Here is a 19,245-nt window from a genome sequence, read left to right on the forward strand (position 1 = left end):
TTGTTTACGAACACAAACATGAATAGTTATCGAGACAGGCAATATTTATTATTAGGCTTTGCGAACAGTCTTTAAATCGGTTTTTAATTCACATTCACAAAATATTTCGTAGTTGCTCATATACACTTCAGTTACATTGCGTGAAAAGAAGATCGCATAAACCACCACAAATATGAAAGATCTTACGTTATCATTTTTCTCCTCGTGAGTGCTACGAACATAATGAATAAATGGTAATGCGCTTCGCAGTGACTTGCAATACTTGACGTAGTATGTGCCTAATGTAGCCGTTGTGATGGTGTTGCGTCTGTCGATAATTAGCTGTAATGCTCTAATTTGAAAGTGTCTCCCCGTATCTGTCTACTTACGGTATAGATTTTTTTTGTTTGCATAGAAAAAAAAAATCGCATGTCCTCTTACTTATCAAACTTTAACCGAAAAAATAGAAAACATAATTGTTGCTTGCCATCCATTTTATCTCTATAGGGTAACGCAGTACAAGAATTTCTGGTATGTCATTATTAGTACCTAGAGGTACAATAAGAGAGGTAAGTGTGACAGAGTTAGCTCCAGCTATTTTTGTACTTCCGAGCAGCAATACGCCGTCGTTTGTCAACTATTCACGCTCGGTTCCTACCTGCAAAGTGACGTAACGTCGCGCATTCACGAAAGGGGCGTGAGGGATAATCGTTGTTGTTAGTATGTTGACGAACTAGAAAGAAAGGGAAGCTTGTAATAATTCAAAATAAGTTGTTCCGCTGAAAAAATTCGTAAAGCAAATCATTGGACAGTTCGAATTCGAAACGAATTATATGCCTTCACTAAGAATAAATATATCATATTAGGGTTTGGCGTTAGAGTTGTCAAAACTGTTTCGTGTGCTCAGTAAACCCAACTGCAGGTTCTTTTTTTTTCTATTTAGGGCGAACATATGAGTCGTATGGCAGGTGTAAAGTATAATTCGCATGATAGACCTTAAAAATATCTGACATTCGCAAAGTGAAAATAATTTTAAAAATTGTGTGATATACGAAAGGATGGGATGGTTCGTTTAGGACCGGTCAGCAATCTTGAAATAGTGACAGCCAGCAGCCAGACAAAACAGAACTTGTAGATAGGAGGGATGACACCCTGTTGAAAGCAGTTGTAAGAATCATGCTCGTCTCGTAGCCATAAACATTGGCCACAATTGTTTACCATATCATGACAACTGGGCTCCGTCATATCGCCACTGAACCAGCCAGTTTAAGCATCAGATACCTTGGAATGGACAAGAAAAGAAGTCCTCAATTCAGAAACAAGATGAAATCAGTGACTGGTGGAGCTTCTGACTCTGTGAGTAATCTTTGTTATAAGATTAGAGTTGTTTCAAAAATTATGTTTTTGTGTCGTTATTTGTTGTGTTTATATTTTGATATAATATGCCTGCTGTTACAATAATGACTTTCAACGTAAGCACTTAGAGCTATTCCCATGTAATGTTTTAAAATTTGTGTAAACATCAATGTTTACTTTTTGGGCATCACTTGAAGGAAAGGAAAGCTTTTAGTTAGCTGCTAGCAGTTCTGGCAATTTTTATTCAGATGACTTAATTGTGATTGTCTTCCTTGAATGTGAAGCATTTTAATTTTCCGCTGCACTTATCTTTCTTTTTCCTGTGTCAGTGTCTAGATATCCTCACTAACACCATCTACAAGAAGCTATGGATTTTTAGGACATCTAACAACATTTTTTAGCGCATGATTTTAATTATTACAGCAGACTGTATGAACATTAGTAGTTAGTTTTAGGTAGCTGAGACTGGTCAGTGATGAAACTGCAATTGATTGAAGAATTTTATGCAGATTATGTGGAAAAAAATGTTGCTTTAATATGTAATGCAATCAGAATTTAACACTTACACAAATTTCAGCAATCCATACTAATCTTTATCTTGTTATATGACTGTAAATTTATTAGAGTCATGGTTAGGGACTGTTACAGTTTGCTGTTTCCTTGCTGTGCTGTATATATTTGTGTGTGTGTGTGTGTGTGTGTGTGTGTGTGTGTGTGTGTGTGTGTGTGTGTGTGCTAGAGAGAGAGAGAGAGAGAGAGAGAGAGTGTGTGTGTTTTGCTGTAGAAAATGTAACTGATATCTTAGATGCCATAGGCTATGTGACATGTGAATACATCAGTATTCTTTTGATATGTAGCTCATCAAGTGAATATCTTAAAATAGAAGTTAGTGAGTATGCTGATAAATAATGTGCCAGACGCATTCCAGGTAGAACATTCTTGACTGGTTGGAGTTCCTACCATTGGGAAGTACATGCTCTTCTTTCATTGTCTTTTTGTATATTTCTCCCACTAAATAAATGAAATAGTCTTTATTAGTATTTCAGCATGTTTTCCATGCTGTCTGCTTTCTAAGTGAAAGTTTTACATTTATGTGTATACATTTACACACAAATGCATACACATAATGATAAAATTCTCTCAAGCTTCCAGCCACCTAAAGTGGTTAAAGACCAACAAGCTCTTGGCTGAGTGCTTCTCAGTCATTGCAAGTGGTTTCTGCTGCCATGCTTACATTGCTGTGCCACTGCCTATGATGTCAAATGGTGCCCAGTCCAGTGCTCTGTAAAATAACGTTTCTGGTTGCAAGACCACCATGTCTGCTTCAACTTCATTGGCTGTATTGTCAGAAATTTTTATCTCCACCACTTATTTTATAATGTCATTCCAGAAACCATTTGTCCACGTGCTCTGGAAATCAAACACCAAATTCCATTTGACAAAAGTCTATTATTAAACGGATAATGGTTTCTGGGACTGTGTTTTAAAACAGGCGATTGAGATACAAACTTCTGACTATACCCTCAATAAATACAGCAGTTGCCGGCCAGAGTGGCTGAGCGGTTCTAGGCGCTACAGTCTGGAGCTGTGCTACCGTAGCGCTACGGTCACAGGTTCGAATCCTGCCTCGGGCATGGATGTGTGTGATGTCCTTAGGTTAGTTAGGTTTAAGTAGTTCTAAGTTCTAGGGGACTGATGACCTCAGCAGTTAAGTCCCATAGTGCTCAGAGCCATTTGAAGACAGCAGTCCAGTTAAGTACAGCTTGGGATTCCACCATTGGAGGTTTGAAGTGGGTGCAGCAATCTTACAACCGAAATATTACCTTATATTGCACAGAACTGGGAATCAGTGACATCACAGGTGAAAGTATGGTGTAAGATTGGCAGCAGCAACTACATGGCAGTCATTGCGTGGCAGTGACCAAGGAACATCCAGCTGAAAGCTTGTGGGTTAAAACAACTTGACGCAGCAAGCGTAAGAGAAATTTTCGGTATATATTGCCTCAAAACCATACATTTGTACACATACAAGTTATTCTCGTTTGTGTCTACCTACACAGATAAACCAAAACATTATCATCATGTGCTTAATGGTGTGTTGGTCCACTTTTGGAGCACCATACAGAATCGATTCCATGTGGCGTGGCATCGAGAACCCCTTGGTGGGTTTCCGGAGGTGTATCGCACTAGATGTCTACACACATGTAACACAATTCCTGGAAACTATGGGCCGGTGGTCTGTGGGCACAGAGCTGCTGCCTGATAGCATCCCAGATGTGTTCTGTAGGGTTCAGATTAGGCTAATTTCATGGCCATGACATCATGAGTCGAGTATACTGCTTCTCAGAACACTGTAGCATGATTCTGGTCTTCTGATGTGGACAGTTATCCTGCTGGAAGATGTAACCACCGTCAGGAAAGACATCCTACACGTAGGGACGCAGGTGGTCTGCAATAATATCCACATAATCCACAGCTGTCAACATGCCTTCAATTACTACTGCACGTCCTATGGAACCCAACGTCTATCCCCAACAGCATAATGCTGCCCACAGTGTCATGTGTCTGTGGCACGATACATGTTTCGAGCAGATGTTCACCTGAATGATGGCATGTCTGGGCATGACAGTCAGCCTGGGGAGAAACAAGACATGATTAGTACTTGCTTTGACACTTGATAGAACTATTGTGTTGTGTTGGGTGACACCATAATGACACATCATTTTTGAGTCAGATTGTCTTTGCCGAGGGCTATGTTTATAATCATTCGACATTGTTAGCTAAGTGTGTGAGTTTCACTAATGAGGTATTTTGATTTTGCATGTTTTTGTGTGATGTATTTGTGTTAGTGATGTGTGAATGGGGGGGGGGGGGTGATGTGGCTTTGTTTTTAATGTGAATTTATTTGATTTTTATTGTAATATGCATGTTACAAAGGTTTATATTGGTTTATATAAAAATTGCAACTGGTGGTGATGCAGGTTTTCATGAATTTTTGGGATTTTCTTGTTAGTGTGTGATGATTGACTATGGTAGCTATGTTTTGTGGATATCGCTTTACCATTGTTGGTTGGGTTACATTTTTGATGTTAGTTATGGGAGTGAATGTTGGTTTGTTGTACTGCAGACTTCCATTCATATAGATAGGGTAATTGAAGACTTGGATAACAAACTTAATGATTTTGAGTGTGTTGGTTTTTAGCCCTGTGGGCTGTGTTATAGCTACAGTATAAGTGAAGTGAAATTTGCGATATCAGGTTTTGGATTTGTGTTGGTTCACGGTATCAATGGCTTTTTGTGAGCTATATAGGTAGAGGAAATATGCAGTACTGGATTTTTGAGTTGTGTGTGGGTTCCTGGTATTGAGAATTTCATTTGAGCTGTAGAGGTCATGTGGATTTATGATACCGATACATTTAGTTTTTGCAAATTTTGGTTGTATTAAGTGTTGAGAATTTTATGTGCTTGAATTTCTGGATTAATATTTGTTTTGGAATGATGTTGTTATTGTTATTTTTGTATATTTAATTAGTGCCTGCCAGAAGGCTATACTTCTCATAGTTGTTCCATTAGTTTCATTTTACTGCTAGAGTTAAATATTTCACATCTTATAGATCTTCTGCTTCGATTATTAAATTTAATTTCACATCTTATTTATGTTCATCCGCAGCTGCAATGAATGTCGTCATGCCTGCTGTAGTGCATACTCATGACATAAGGATATCTGTCATCTTAATGTCATCACAGGTCAGAGCAAGCAAGTGGAAAAACAACTTTGGCAGCCCCCAAGGCTCTTCTGCTGTGGAGCCCGATATTCAACAATGCGTGATGCACGGTGTGGTCTCTTTTCAGATCTGCCATAGTATTGCCTACAATCCTTCTTTACATTGTGGGCAAGCCTTCATGTTCTGTGATGAAGCGTAGACATTCAACACCATGTTGCCTGCTAATGGTTTTACTGTTGTTAAACCACTTTTCCATGGATCCTCATGACAGTAGAGTATAAACAGCCAACCAACTTTGCTGTTTCTGAGCTGTTCTTTCCCTGGCATCAGGGTCCATAACAATATCCCCTTTGTCAAAGCTGTTTATGTCAGTGGGTATCCCCATTAGTGGCTCATATTGTTGCTAGACTGATCCTCATTCATTTATACTCCACTTATATACTTTCCTTACCACATTGCCTACCCGTGATGTCACCAGGTGATATTCTATCTGATGGTGGGCAATGGTCATAATTTTTTTTCTCATCAGTGAACACACATAATCAAATTCATCATACACTTTTCCAATTTCACATTATATAGCTATATATTATTTTAATAAATACTTTAAAAATCTACAAATTGTATGAAAAGTAATTGTTTCGTAATACATTCGTCTTCCAATAACAAGAACCCATACTATTTATGTCTTTCACAGTATTTTGAAGGAGTTTTTCAATTGAGTAATATGCATTACTTTTAATTGAAATTTCTAATACATGCTTAAACTGATCTAGAAGCAGAATTTTACTGTTTGTGGTGGTTTTTGTATAGCTTAGCTATTTACAGCTCTTTTGTGTGTTGCTGACAGCCTTAACAATGCTACATCTATTTTACAGTTGTTTCCTGTACTGTGCTAGTGTACATCCAGTCTTGGGGTAAATTTATGTATTTATTTATTTAGTCCTTCTAATCCTACATGTATAGAATATATACAAGGATATCTGACATGGTTAAGTCTTTGCTACATTAAGTATTGTTTGTATTGCATTCCTGGGACTATATATTTAAGTACTTGCGCAAAGAATCATATATGCAATAAACATTAGAGACAACGTACAAAGTAGAATACTCTTAATGCGTATTTATTTTTGTTGTTTGGTTTGTAAATTCTCTGTCAGACTGTAAATGCAATGACCAATTAAATATACCTTTAGTTCAGCCTTAAAACTACTGAGTTCACTTACTGGTTTAATATGGTTAGGCAGATTATTGTAAATTTTTATCCCAAAATGTAGAGTGCCTTTTTGACACAATGATGTTCTAACCTGCTTCATATGAAGATCAGATTTTTGTCTTGTAATGTATATCTGTATAACTTCATTTTTAATAAGATATCTGGCTGTCTATCTATATATTGTCTTATGAAAACTGATGTTTCATAGATAAAAGTGCAAGGAAGTGGAAGAATTGACATTTTCTGAATATGGGTGTGCATGCCTTCCTATTGTTTACCCCTTCAGTGATTCTTAATATTCTCATTTCATCCTAAAAAGTTCAATATTTGTTGTTGCATTGCCTCCAGAAGATTATGCCATATTTAATTTCAGAATGCACATAGGAGTAGTATGCATTTAACAGGCTAGCTTTGTTGCAACAACTTTTTTTTTTTAAAAGATCCTCATCAGGTAGCAGGTTTTATTTAGTTTTCTTTGCAAATATTCAATATGTACCTCTCATTTTGTGTTGTTCTGGAGCCAGAATTTATATTCTCTCTATCATGTTAGGCAGTTGTGTGTATATACAGACTTGGGGATGTAATTTTTTGTGCCATCTTCATACACAGTTTTATCATGATGAATTTCCTAATAATGAAACCCCATATTACATCTGTGAGAGAAAGAAGACACATTGAGGCAGAATAAGTAAAATTTTCCTAACAGAGTTTTTTAGTTTATGTAAAAAACAGTATGTGAGAAAGTTTACAACTTAAACATGCTGTAAGTTCATCCTGTGAAAGTGTTTGGTCTGTTACGAGACCTAACTTTTTTCACAGTGATTCTCTTTTTTCTATTAGATTAATATTTGACAAAATTGAGATAATGCAATTGCTGTACAAAGGTCTATCATTGATGATGAATTGCAGTAAAGTATGAAGACATACCACAGCAACACCTATGTATTGAAAAGTTAAATTATGTATGTGCTGCATATAAAAGTATCAAGAATGCCTCAAAATTAGCTTCCTGAAGATTCCTGCTCTCTAATGCAATTTTGTGAAAAGAATTTCAATTCAAATGAAAAGCTGATGGAGGTTTCATTAACAGGAACTTAAACTGAGGCAGCAAATCAAAAGGAAAAAAGGCCAAACTCATTTTTTAAATGTTGGTTTACAAAGATAAATCTGTGGGTACTGTCCCACTTTAATTATTTCATTGTTGCAAAGATGAGTGATACAGATATTAATGTCAGTGGCTTTTGAAATAGCTAAAGTTGAACAAACTCCACAGCTTTGTGGAATTCCCATAAGATTGTGTACAGAATTTGCATCAGAGTTCACCCCCCTTTTTTTTACCCATAATGTATCATAGATGCTGTGAACAAAAAAACTTTGCCCAGTAGCTACATGAAAGCATAGGTCAAGCAGAAATGACTCACAATTAACTATAATCAATACCGTTCACATACATCTGTTGCAGAGTATTAGAATATGAGCTCATACATAATGAACTGTCTTGAACAGCATGACCTCCTCATGACAACTAGCATGTATACCACAAACATCATTCGCGAGGAACCAACTTGTACTTCTGTCATGTCAGATAGATGCAGTATTTCTTGTCTTCCACATCTGACTTAGTACTATACCAATATTTTTACATCTATACTTTGCAAACCTCTGTGAAGTGCACAGAAGAGGGTACAGCACCTTGTACCACTTATTAGGATTTCTTCTCATTCCATGAACATATTGACTGTAGGAAGAATAACTATTTATATACATATGTGTGTCCTGTAAATAATCTAATCTTGTCTTCACAGTTCTTATGTGAGTGATAAGTCATGAGTTGTAATGTATTTCTAGAATCATCATTTAAAGCTGGATCTTGAAACTTTGTAAATAGGCGTTCTTGGGATTGTTTACTTCCATCTTCATAAGTCTGCCTGCCCAGTTTATTCAGTGTCTCTGTGACACTCTCCCTTGGGTCAGACAAACTATGACCATTTGTGCTGCCCTTATATGTATACATTCAATATCCCCTGTTAGTCCTATGTGGTAGGGGTCCCACACATTTGAGCAATATTCCAAAATGGGTCACATGAGTGATCTTTAAGCAATCTCCTTTGTAGACTGATTGCATTGTCCCAGTATTCTACCATCTGCTTTACCCATGACTGAACCTAAGTGATCATTCCATTTTATATCCCTACAGTGTTACACCCAGGAATTTGTAGGAGTTGGTCGATTCCAAATGTGACTCATTGATATGGTAGTCATAAGATGGTATTTTTTTTTGTTTTGTTTTGTAGACTGCACAGTTTTACATTTTTGAACATTTAAGGCAAGTTGCCAGTCTTTGCACCACTTTGATATCTTATCAAGATCTGACTGAATATTTATGCAATTTCTTTCAGACAATACCCTGCTGTTGATAATGGTATCATATGGAAAAAAAAAATCTAGGCTTACTGGCTGCAAGGTCATTAATATACAAAACGAACATAAAGGATTCCAAAATACTTCCCTGATGCACGCCTGAAGTTTCTTCTTCATGTGGTGGTGACTCTCTATCCAAGACAAAATGCTGCGTCCAACCTGCCAATAAATTTCAGTTCAGTCACAAATTTCACTTGATGCCCTGTATGATCTTATTTTTGTCAGTAAGTGTATATGTGGTACTGAGTCAGATGCTTATTAATGAAGGTATGTTCGTATAGGCCCATAGGGTATCAAACAAAATTTATGACTGGATTGAGGATTTTTTGGTGGGAAAGATGGAGCGTGGTATCTTGGCTGGAGAGTTGTCATCAACAGTTATGACTAAAATATCAGCGAGTCGTAGTTGTAATCAGTCAGTTCATACAAATGCCTGAGTTTAATATTTTCAAACTGGAAAATCCAGGTTGGAATGTATTGGGTTTAATATTTTGTTTTTTTTTTAAGTGTGTGGGTTTTCTATGGTGGAAGTTGGTGAGTTGGCGTGAGTGAAAAGTGAATCTCCCAAAAGTGTTTCCTGGAGGTTCATCCGACATCAGCTGGGTATTTGGTGGCAGGTGCTGAGGTTTCGGATGTTCGTGCATGAAGAGCAGTGGTGGCACAGCCACCTGTATCTGCATATAGCTCAGAATGGTGGCAGGAGGACCTTGCAGTAGTTGCATACTTGGGCTGGTGGTGGTGGTGCTGGCTCAGGTGTAGTCCGATGTCGCTCAGCGCAACTAGGTCGTAGGAGAAGTTGGTTGGCTGTCAGCCTGGTGTGGGGCAGTGGAGGCATTTGGGCATGAACCCAGACCTGCATCTGGCTGGTGGTGGCTGGAGCTAGCATATGCCCAGTGGCTTGGCAGCAAGGAGGACCTCAGTTCCACACTCGGCCCATCAGTGCTGCAGCAGGACCACCTGGCAGGACAGTGGATTGGTAGCAGCCTTACAGTGGAAGATGATGCTACAGTGGACACAGACTTGGAAACTCGCTGATTATTGGCCTGGTCGGACACCTCATATTTATATGTGCCAAAGTAGGTTTGTTGTTGTGTGGCCGCTGCAATTGTCATCTACACTGTATGCCGAGGTGTGACTGGATGGTGACAGACCGACAAACGGGCTGCAGTGCAAAAGCGACCATAGTGATGTGATGATGTGCCAAAATATGCACCAGTGGGCCTTCTTATGTTAGGCTCCTGCTGTCTTGGAGGTGCTGAAAAGCATGAAGCTGCAGCCAATTGAAGGTGGATACCTACTATTCCACAAAAGCCTAATTACTGAGTTTCAGGAACCAGCTTTAAAACAGTAATCTAGGCGTATACTATAACCCACTATGTGTAGGATTGCAACTAGGAAGACAGGAATAGACTAATTACAGTACGGAGACATTCAGGAAATAATTCTTCCCACTTTCTGCAAGTGTAATGAACAAGTAAATGTCCTTGTAACTAGCGCAATGGCAGGTACTCTCACCCATGCACTTCACAGTGCTTTACAGACTATGGATCACGATGTAGAGAACAATGTGATAAGAATTGATAATTCACTCTCTGTGCCCAAATAATCGCGGAACCTGCCTGTTGTGAGGATCATCATCATTACAGGTGGATCTCTCTCACCATGGGTTCTTAGTGACCTGCCCTTCCTTTTTACCATTCCCGAACCTACACTTGTCTCATCCATCATGAAGGAAGTATTGGTTCCAAAAAGTAAAAAGTGTCACCTTTACTTTTATGCAGAGTGTCACAGGAGGAATGGTCAATATTCACAGATATGGCAAAAATGATCATTCAAAGTGAAAAAGTTTTGTAAACATTGGCTCTAATATGCATACCTTGAGAACATAATTTTTTAGCCATCATTGGTAAAAACCACCACATTGTAGCTGTGTTCTTGCCAAACTAGTAATGAATAAATCCCAAAACTATTGAGCTTTAAGTACTTCTGTAACTGTGCAGAGCTATGCTAGCTTACTATTATTTCACCCATGACAAACTCCAGTGCTCTTATACACTTGTTACAGTGCCGACATCAGTGTTTCTCTGCCAGAATTTTTATAACACAGTGATTTATTTGAACAAAGATTGTTTTGGCAATGATGTAGCATTTGTCAGCTTAAATACAAACATTCACAGTTTAAACACAAGCCTTCATATTTAGCAGTGCTATTATCATCAGATTTTTTTGTTCTAATGTTATAGGAATTATGAGGCAATCAAGGTGACTTTTTTAATCACATTGTGTACTCTTAGACTTACTATGAATAAGGATGTGTACAGAAGTCACTCGTGAGTATAAACTGTTGCTTCTGCAGGTATTGTATTCAGCAGTTCCTTATACATATATGTATATTTGCTGATACAGAACATTTGTCTCTGTACTGTAAGAATGGAACTTATTACACTGGGTTCACTATTCATAAGATTTCATCCCAGAATATAGGAACCTACAGTAAAGGTAGCCAACGCTTTTTGTTTATTTTTGAAATTATAATGCTTCCCATTTGCTGTGTTTTGTTTGTGCTTTTTATCAGTAGCATATAAGCTGCACTCTGAACCTTAGACCATGATGCAAGGTTAATGAGGCAAATATTTTTTTTATCTCATGTTGTACTTCTGTGTATCACAGGGGCAATCTGATAATGTTCACTGACCTTTGTAAACATGTACTCTATCATTAGCTCCTCCCTACACTTCCAGGCTTTACACAAATCTGATGTGACCCTTTATCAAACTAAATATGATATTCATAACATCAATCAACTATGCACTGGATTTAAACTTTCATTTAAAAGTGTTAACAGTCTCAGAACTGAGTTACTACACTTTCCTTTTCATCTGCATATCAAAAGGAAAGTTGCCTTGTATGTTGTTGTTCTCATCCTGATTTAAATAGTTATTTCTCATGTTCTATGTTTCGTGTGTTTAAACACAAGCATCCGTGTCTGACAGCATCACTATTCTCATTTTAAAATCCAGTAAATGCAAATCACATTCATTAAACTTAAAGTTTAGAGAGGAATTTGTTTGGATGGGTGTAGTGTGCGAAGTGTTTGACTGATTTTGGGTGTCTATTCTCACTTTCTATTCTACCTCCATTTTCATAATTAAGAACTGTATTTGTGTCAGAAAAATTTCATTCATGTGATGCAGCATCTTATTTTACACTTTTATGTTAATATGTGTACAGACAGTTCTAAATTTTGACAGTCATGCAGCTTTATGTTCCTTTCACGTGGTCTCATGTTAATGTATGTCTTCATTCGTTCCACAATACTGAAGCTTCTCCTTGATGGTATCTTCGGTACACAGTGAATGAATGAATGAATGGGCGAAAACAGCTATTCTTGTTCCTACTGGGAACTTTCTTCAAAGTGCTTTACTCTGCTAGCAAATAGTTTAAAACTGTATGCTATGTCATGTTTAAAATAAAATCTGTAAATTGCAGCATATCTCCACTATTTTGTATAATAAATAAATAACCACCACAGAAAGTTGTATTTGTTGTTGTTGTTGTTGTTGTTGTTGTTGTTGTGGTCTTCAGTCCTAGGACTGGTTTGATGCAGCTCTCCATGCTACTCTATCCTGTGCAAGCCTCTTCATCTCCCAGTACCTACTGCAGTCTACATCCTTCTGAATCTGCTTAGTGTATTCATCTCTTGGTCTCCCTCTACGATTTTTACCCTTCAGGCTGCCCTCCAGTACTAAATTGGTGATCCCTTGATGCCTCAGAACATGTCCTACCAACTGATCCCTTCTTCTAGTCAAGTTGTGCCACAAACTCCTCTTCTCCCCAGTTCTATTCAATACCTCCTCATTAGTTATGTGATCTACCCATCTAATCTTCAGCATTCTTCTGTAGCACCACATTTCAAAAGCTTCTATTCTCTTCTTGTCTAAACTATTTATAATCAATGTTTCACTTCCATACATGGCTACACTCCATACAAATACTTTCAGAAACGACTTCCTGACACTTAAATCAATACTCAATATTAACAAATTTCTCTTCTTCAGAAACGCTTTCCTTGCCATTGCCAGTCTACATTTTATATCCTCTCTACTTCGACAATCATCAGTTATTTTGCTCTCCACTCCTTTACTACTTTAAGTGTCTCATTTCCTAATCTAATTCCCTCAGCATCACCCGACTTAATTCGACTACAATCCATTATCCTTGTTTTGCTTTTGTTGATGTTCATCTTATATCCTCCTTTCAAGACACTGTCCATTCCGTTCAACTGCTCTTCCAAGTCCTTTGCTGTCTCTGACAGAATTACAATGTCATCGGCGAACCTCAAAGTTTTTATTTCTTCTCCATGGATTTTAATACCTACTCTGAACTTTTCTTTTGTTTCCTTTACTGTTTGCACAATATACAGATTGAATAGCATCGGGGAGAAGCTACAGCCCTGTCTCACTCCCTCCCCAACCACTGCTTCCCTTTCATGTCCCTCGACTCTTATAACTGCCATTTGCTTTCTGTATAAATTGTAAATAGCCTTTCGCTCCCTGTATTTTATCCCTGCCACCTTCAGAATTTGAAAGAGAGTATTCCAATCAACATTGTCAACAGCTTTCTCTAAGTTTACAAATGCTAGAAATGTAGGTTTGCCTTTCCTTAATCTTTCTTCTAAGATAGTCGTAAGGTCAGTATTGCCTCACGTGTTCCAACATTTCTACGGAATCCAAACTGATCTTCCCCCAGGTCGGCTTCTACCAGTTTTTCCTTTCGTCTGTAAAGAATTCGCATTAGTATTTTGCAGCTGTGACTTATTAAACTGATAGTTTGGTAATTTCACATCTGTCAACACCTGCTTTCTCTGGTATTGGAATTATTATATTCTTCTTGAAGTCTGAGGGAATTTCGCCAGTCTCATACATCTTGCTCACCAGATGGTAGAGTTTTGTCAGGACTGGCTCTCCCAAGGCTGTAAGTAGTTCTAATGGAATGTTGTCTACTCCCGGGGCTTTGTTTCGACTTAGGTCTTTCAGTGCTCTGTCAAACTCTTCACGCAGTATCATATCTCCCGTTTCATCTTCATCTACCTCCTCTTCCATTTCCATGATACTATCCTCAAGAACATCGCCCCTGTATAGACCCTCTATATACTCCTTCCACCTTTCTGCTTTCCCTTCTTTGCTTAGAACTGGGTTTCCATCTGAGCTCTTGATATTCATGCAAGTGGTTCTCTTTTCTCCAAACGTCTCTTTAATTTTCCTGTAGGCAGTATCTATCTTACCCCTCATGAGATAAGCCTCTACATCCTTACATTTGTCCTCTAGCCATCCCTGCTTAGCCATTTTGCACTTCCTGTCGATCTCATTTTTGAGACGTTTGTACTCCTTTTTGCCTGCTTCACTTGCTGCATTTTTGTATTTTCTCCTTTTATCAATTAAATTCAGTACCTCTTCTGTTACCCAAGGATTTATACTAGCCCTCGTCTTTTTACCTACTTGATCCTCTGCTGCCTTCACTATTTCATTCCTAAAAGCTACCCATTCTTCATCTACTGTATTTCTTTCCCCCATTCCTGTCAATTGTTCCCTTATGCTCTCCCTGAAACTCTGTACAACCTCTGCTTCTTTAAGTTTATCCAGGTCCCATCTCCTTAAATTCCCACCTTTTTGCAGTTTCTTCAGTTTTAATCTACAGTTCATAACCAATAGATTGTGGTCAGAGTCCACATCTGCCCCTGGAAATGTCTTACAATTTAAAATCTGGTTCCTAAATCTCTGTCTTACCATTATATAATCTATCTGAAACCTTTTAGTATCTCCAGGTTTCTTCCAAATATACAGCCTTCTTTCATGATTCTTGAACCAAGTGTTAGCTATGATTAAGTTATGCTCTGTGCATAACTCTACCAAGCGGCATACTCTTTCATTTCTTAGCCCCTATCCATATTCACCTACTATGTTTCCTTCTCTTCCTTTTCCTACTGTCGAATTCCAGTCACCCATGACTATTAAATTTTCATCTCCCTTCACTACCTGAATAATTTCTTTTATCTCATCATACATTTCATCTATTTCTTCATCATCTGCAGAGCTAGTTGGCATATAAACTTGTACTACTGTAGTAGGCGTGGGCTTAGTGTCTATCTTGGCCACAATAATGCGTTCACTATGCTGTTTGTAGTAGCTTACCCGCACTCCTATTTTTTTATTCATTATTAAACCTACTCCTGCATTACCCCTATTTGATTTTGTATTTGTAACCCTGTATTCACCTGACCAAAAGTCTTGTTCCTCCTGCCACCGAACTTCACTAATTTCCACTATATCTAACTTTAACCTATCCATTTGCCTTTTTAAATTTTCTAACCTACCTGTCCGATTAAGGGATCTGACATTCCACACTCCGGTCTGTAGAATGTCAGTTTTCTTTATCCTGATAACGATATCCTCTTGAGGAGTCCCCGCCCGGAGATCCGAATGGGGGACTATTTTACCTCCAGAATATTTTACCCAAGAGGATGCCATCATCATTTAATCATACAGTCAAGCTGCATGCCCTCGGGAAAAATTACGGCTATAGTTTCCCCTTGCTTTCAGCCGTTCACAGTACCAAAACAGCAAGGCCGTTTTGGTTAGTGTTACAGGGCCAGATCAGCCAATCATCCAAACTGTTGCCCCTGCAACTACTGAAAAGGCTGCTGCCCCTCTTCAGGAACCACACATTTGTCTGGCCTCTCAACAGATACCCTTCCGTTGTGGTTGCACCTACGGTGCGGCTATCTGTATCGTTGAGGCACGCAAGCCTCCCCACCAGCGGCAAGGTCCTTGGTTTGGGGGGGGGGGGGGTTGTATTTAGTGGAATATTTTTCTTCGTACATCATGCTATAAACATTACCGTTGCTTCTGTTTAAAATTCATCACCCAGTGCATATAATTAGAAAAATCTTAAAGCCAGTATTATATATCCAGTGCATATACTTCAAAAATTCTTAAAGCCAATATTACAATGAGGAAGATACTCCATGAGATCATGTCTTGATTAACAGTCAGCTGTGTTGTACTATGATAATTGCATTCTTCCAAAGTCTGGGAAGTTTGATTCAATCAGTTTGACTGCATTTATAGTTTGATGAACATCACAGAAAACTGCGTTTCACAGCATTCGCGGAAAGAAACTGTTAGTGGTAAAACACACAAAAATCTAAGTATGTGGAGAGATCAATGGAGAGCAACATAGAGCCAAAAGTAGAAAAGGGTTAATGAGAAGTTTCTATTTGCCACCAACTTAAATCTTTTCATCAATATAAGTTCTGAAGATCTTCAGTGAAGTTCCCATTCACTGGATAAGCTTTGTAGAATATATCTACATCTAAGTCTATACTCCGCAGGTGCATGGTAGAGGGTACACTCCATTGACCAGTTATTTGGATTTATTCCTGTTCCATACATGTATGGAGTATGGGAAGAATGACTGTTTGAATGCCTCTGTGAATGCAGTAATTGTTAATCTGATACTCAAGATCCCTGCGTGAGTGATACGCAGAGGGTTGTAGTATATCCTTAGAGTAATCATTTAAAGCTGGTTCTTGAAGCTTTGTTAATAGATTTTCTCAGGATAGTTTACATCTGCCATCATTTCAGTGCCTTCAGTATCTCTGTGACACTCCCCCATGAATTAAACAAACTTGTGACCATTCATGCTGCCCCTCTCTGTGTAGATTCAATATCCCCTGTTAGTCTTGTGGGTCCCACAGACTTGAACAGTATTCTAGGTGGGTCAACAAGTGATTTGTAAACAGTCTCTTTTGTAAATTGATTGCACTTCCCCAGTATTCTACCTATAAACTGAAGTCTACCACCTGCTTTACCCAAGGCTGAACCTTTGTGATCATTCTGTTTCATATCCCTACAGAGTGTTGCATCCAGGTACTTGTATGAGTTGGCCGATGCCAACAGTGACTCTTTCAATTATAGTCTTAGGGTACTATGTTTTTTTCATTTTGTGAAGTGCAAAATTTTACATTTCTGAACATTTAGAGCAAGTTGCTAATCTCTGAACCATGTTGAAGTCGTATCAAGATCTGACTGATATTTATGCAGCTTCTATCAGGAATATTTATGCATCTTCTCTCAGCTAGTGCTTCATTATAGATAACTGTATCATCTGCAAAAACCTAATTTTACTATTAATAGTGTCTGCAAGGTCATTAATATATGACTAGAATAGCAAGGGTCCCAACACACTTCCCTGGGGCATGCCCAAATTTACTTCTACATGGCTATCCAGCCAGGCTAACATGCTGTGTCCTCCCTACCAAAAAGTCCTCAGTCCAGTCACAAATTTCACTTTATACCTCATGTGATTGTAATGACAACAAGCATAGGTGCGGTACTGAGTCAAATGCTTCTCAGAAATCAAGAAACACTGCATCTGCTGCATCTGCCTGGTTGCTTAGATCCAAAGCTCTCAGTATATCGTTTTAGAAAAGTGTGAATTGAGTTTCAGATGATCAATGTTTTTGAAAACCGTGCTGATTGGCATTGAGGAGGTCATTCTGTTCAAGATACCTCATTATATTTGAGCTCAGAATATTTTATAAGATTCTACAATAAATTGATGTCAACGATATTTGGTGGTAGATTTGTGGACCACTGCTACTACCCTTCATGTACGGGTATGATCTACGTCCTTTCTCCAAGAACTGGGCAGTGTTTTTTGTTCAAGGGATGTACTATAGATTACAGTGAGAGAGGAGCTAACTTCACAAATTCAGTATAGAATCTGACAGCTGATAACGAAAAAGCAAGCAGAAATGTCCCTCATTTGTACTTTAGACTCTGTAGAAGACATACACCACAAAAGTGGAGACCACATCCTGCCAAATATTCTGCAATCTCCAGATGCAAAGGAATAGGATGGTATTGTAATTATTTGTTTTTCTTTTTTGAGTGTCTGAAGTAAGAAAAAGAGGATTTATACTAAAGTCAGTTCAAGACAATTCTGAAAAAGTTTGAAGTTAAAAAAATGAGTGTAAGCAAATCAAAGACGAGATATCAAAACTGAAAGAAAGAAACAAACAAACATTCACTACTGACAAAATTTTTGTTTTGAAACACTTTAAATACAAGATAAATCATATGCTTCTTGGAAATGAGAAAAAAAAGTGCTTTGCAAAACAAGCTTTCCATGAAAGAAGACAGCTGTTAGTAAAAAAAAAATGTTTAACAAAGAAAAGACATGAAAGTTGTCAAGACATTCATCTATAGTACATGTGGCTGTGTAATCAGGATACTGTTGTTGAAAGATGGTGCTTAAAAGTGACGAAAATGTGGCTTTGGAGAAGGCTAATGAAGACTCACATAACAATAAGAAAGTGTCATGAGTTACCAATTCAAATAAACTTCCTAGTCCTTCAGAGAACATGTGTAGGAATATTTCTGTAAATAGTAGGATTGGACCATGTACTGCGCTGAACAGTGTTTTCATTGTGCTTAAGAGAGAAGTGACATTTGGGAAAGCTGTCACCGTTGTACATTCATAAGATTTAGGAAGGGTTAATAAGTTCACTTAAATCAAGAAATACTGCACAGTGGTATGCTTCTCACTAGGATTACTAGAGGTGACCAAATAGTTCAGTTCTTAAATGCCAAAATACTTCATGAATCCAATTTGATATCATAACCACATACTGCACTGAGTTACAGCAAAGAAGTGGTCTTCTGTAAACATCTCGGTATCAAAGCACTGGGCTGTATGTGGGAAAGCATATGGTTCCAACAAACTTAAGAACATTATGAAGCAACATTTTCGTTGTTCCATAGTTACTGGAGTGAATTTCTGCAAGATTTGTTTGCCTAAAAGTCAGTTCACATGTGCCAAATGCAGTGTGGTGTTTGAAGTGCCAACAATTGGGAAATGTGACACATATGGGGGGGAAAAAAAGGTTAGTGTTTAACACTCCTTTGGCAATCAGCCGTGCACTTTCAAAGTAACTTAAGTGATCTAGGAAAAATATGGAAACCTAAATGTTGATGGACATAGAGGGATGTGAGGTGCCATTTCCAAAATTTGTGTCCAGTGTCTTAACCACTATACCACCTGCCTTGGTGCATTGGAAGGGTGAACTTACTTGTGAGGGATATGGTTTTGCAGCACTTTTCACATACATAATGTTATGCCCCATCTTCATATGTAAACTGCTGTGAAAGCTGTGCATCTCGAAGCAAAGAATGACAAACTATGTTGAGGAGAAGAAAAGTCAAGGAATAAAGGTTACATCACATACAGGGAGTATATCATCATTTAAATTTATAAAATTATTTGCAACATCTGTCATCAACTTACCCCAAAGAAAAATTTTGGCATGTATGTGGTGATATGACTATCCTTATTGACTTGTGAATGTAGTTAAAGAACTGGGTCCCTTGATAAAAAGTACGAAGTCTAAATCATAAAAAGCAATGATGTTGTTGTCTTCTTCAGACCAAACACTGGTCTGATACAGCCCTCCACACTAGTCTGCCCTGTGCAAGCATATTCATATGT

General features: G+C 38.1%; 1 protein-coding gene across 1 annotated transcript in view; it reads left to right on the forward strand.

Moving 5' to 3' along the window:
* The first annotated feature begins 674 nt into the window (after positions 1–674).
* LOC124619465 (oxysterol-binding protein-related protein 6-like) overlaps positions 675–19,245 on the forward strand; it is a 261,036-nt gene continuing 242,465 nt past the window's right edge. Inside the window, exon 1 of the mRNA XM_047145864.1 lies at positions 675–1,335. Coding sequence (XP_047001820.1) covers positions 1,204–1,335 — 132 coding nt within the window. The 5' untranslated portion in view covers positions 675–1,203. The remainder of the gene's footprint in view (positions 1,336–19,245) is intronic.

Source organism: Schistocerca americana, chromosome 6, assembly GCF_021461395.2.
Source record: "Schistocerca americana isolate TAMUIC-IGC-003095 chromosome 6, iqSchAmer2.1, whole genome shotgun sequence".
Lineage (NCBI taxonomy): Eukaryota > Metazoa > Arthropoda > Insecta > Orthoptera > Acrididae > Schistocerca > Schistocerca americana.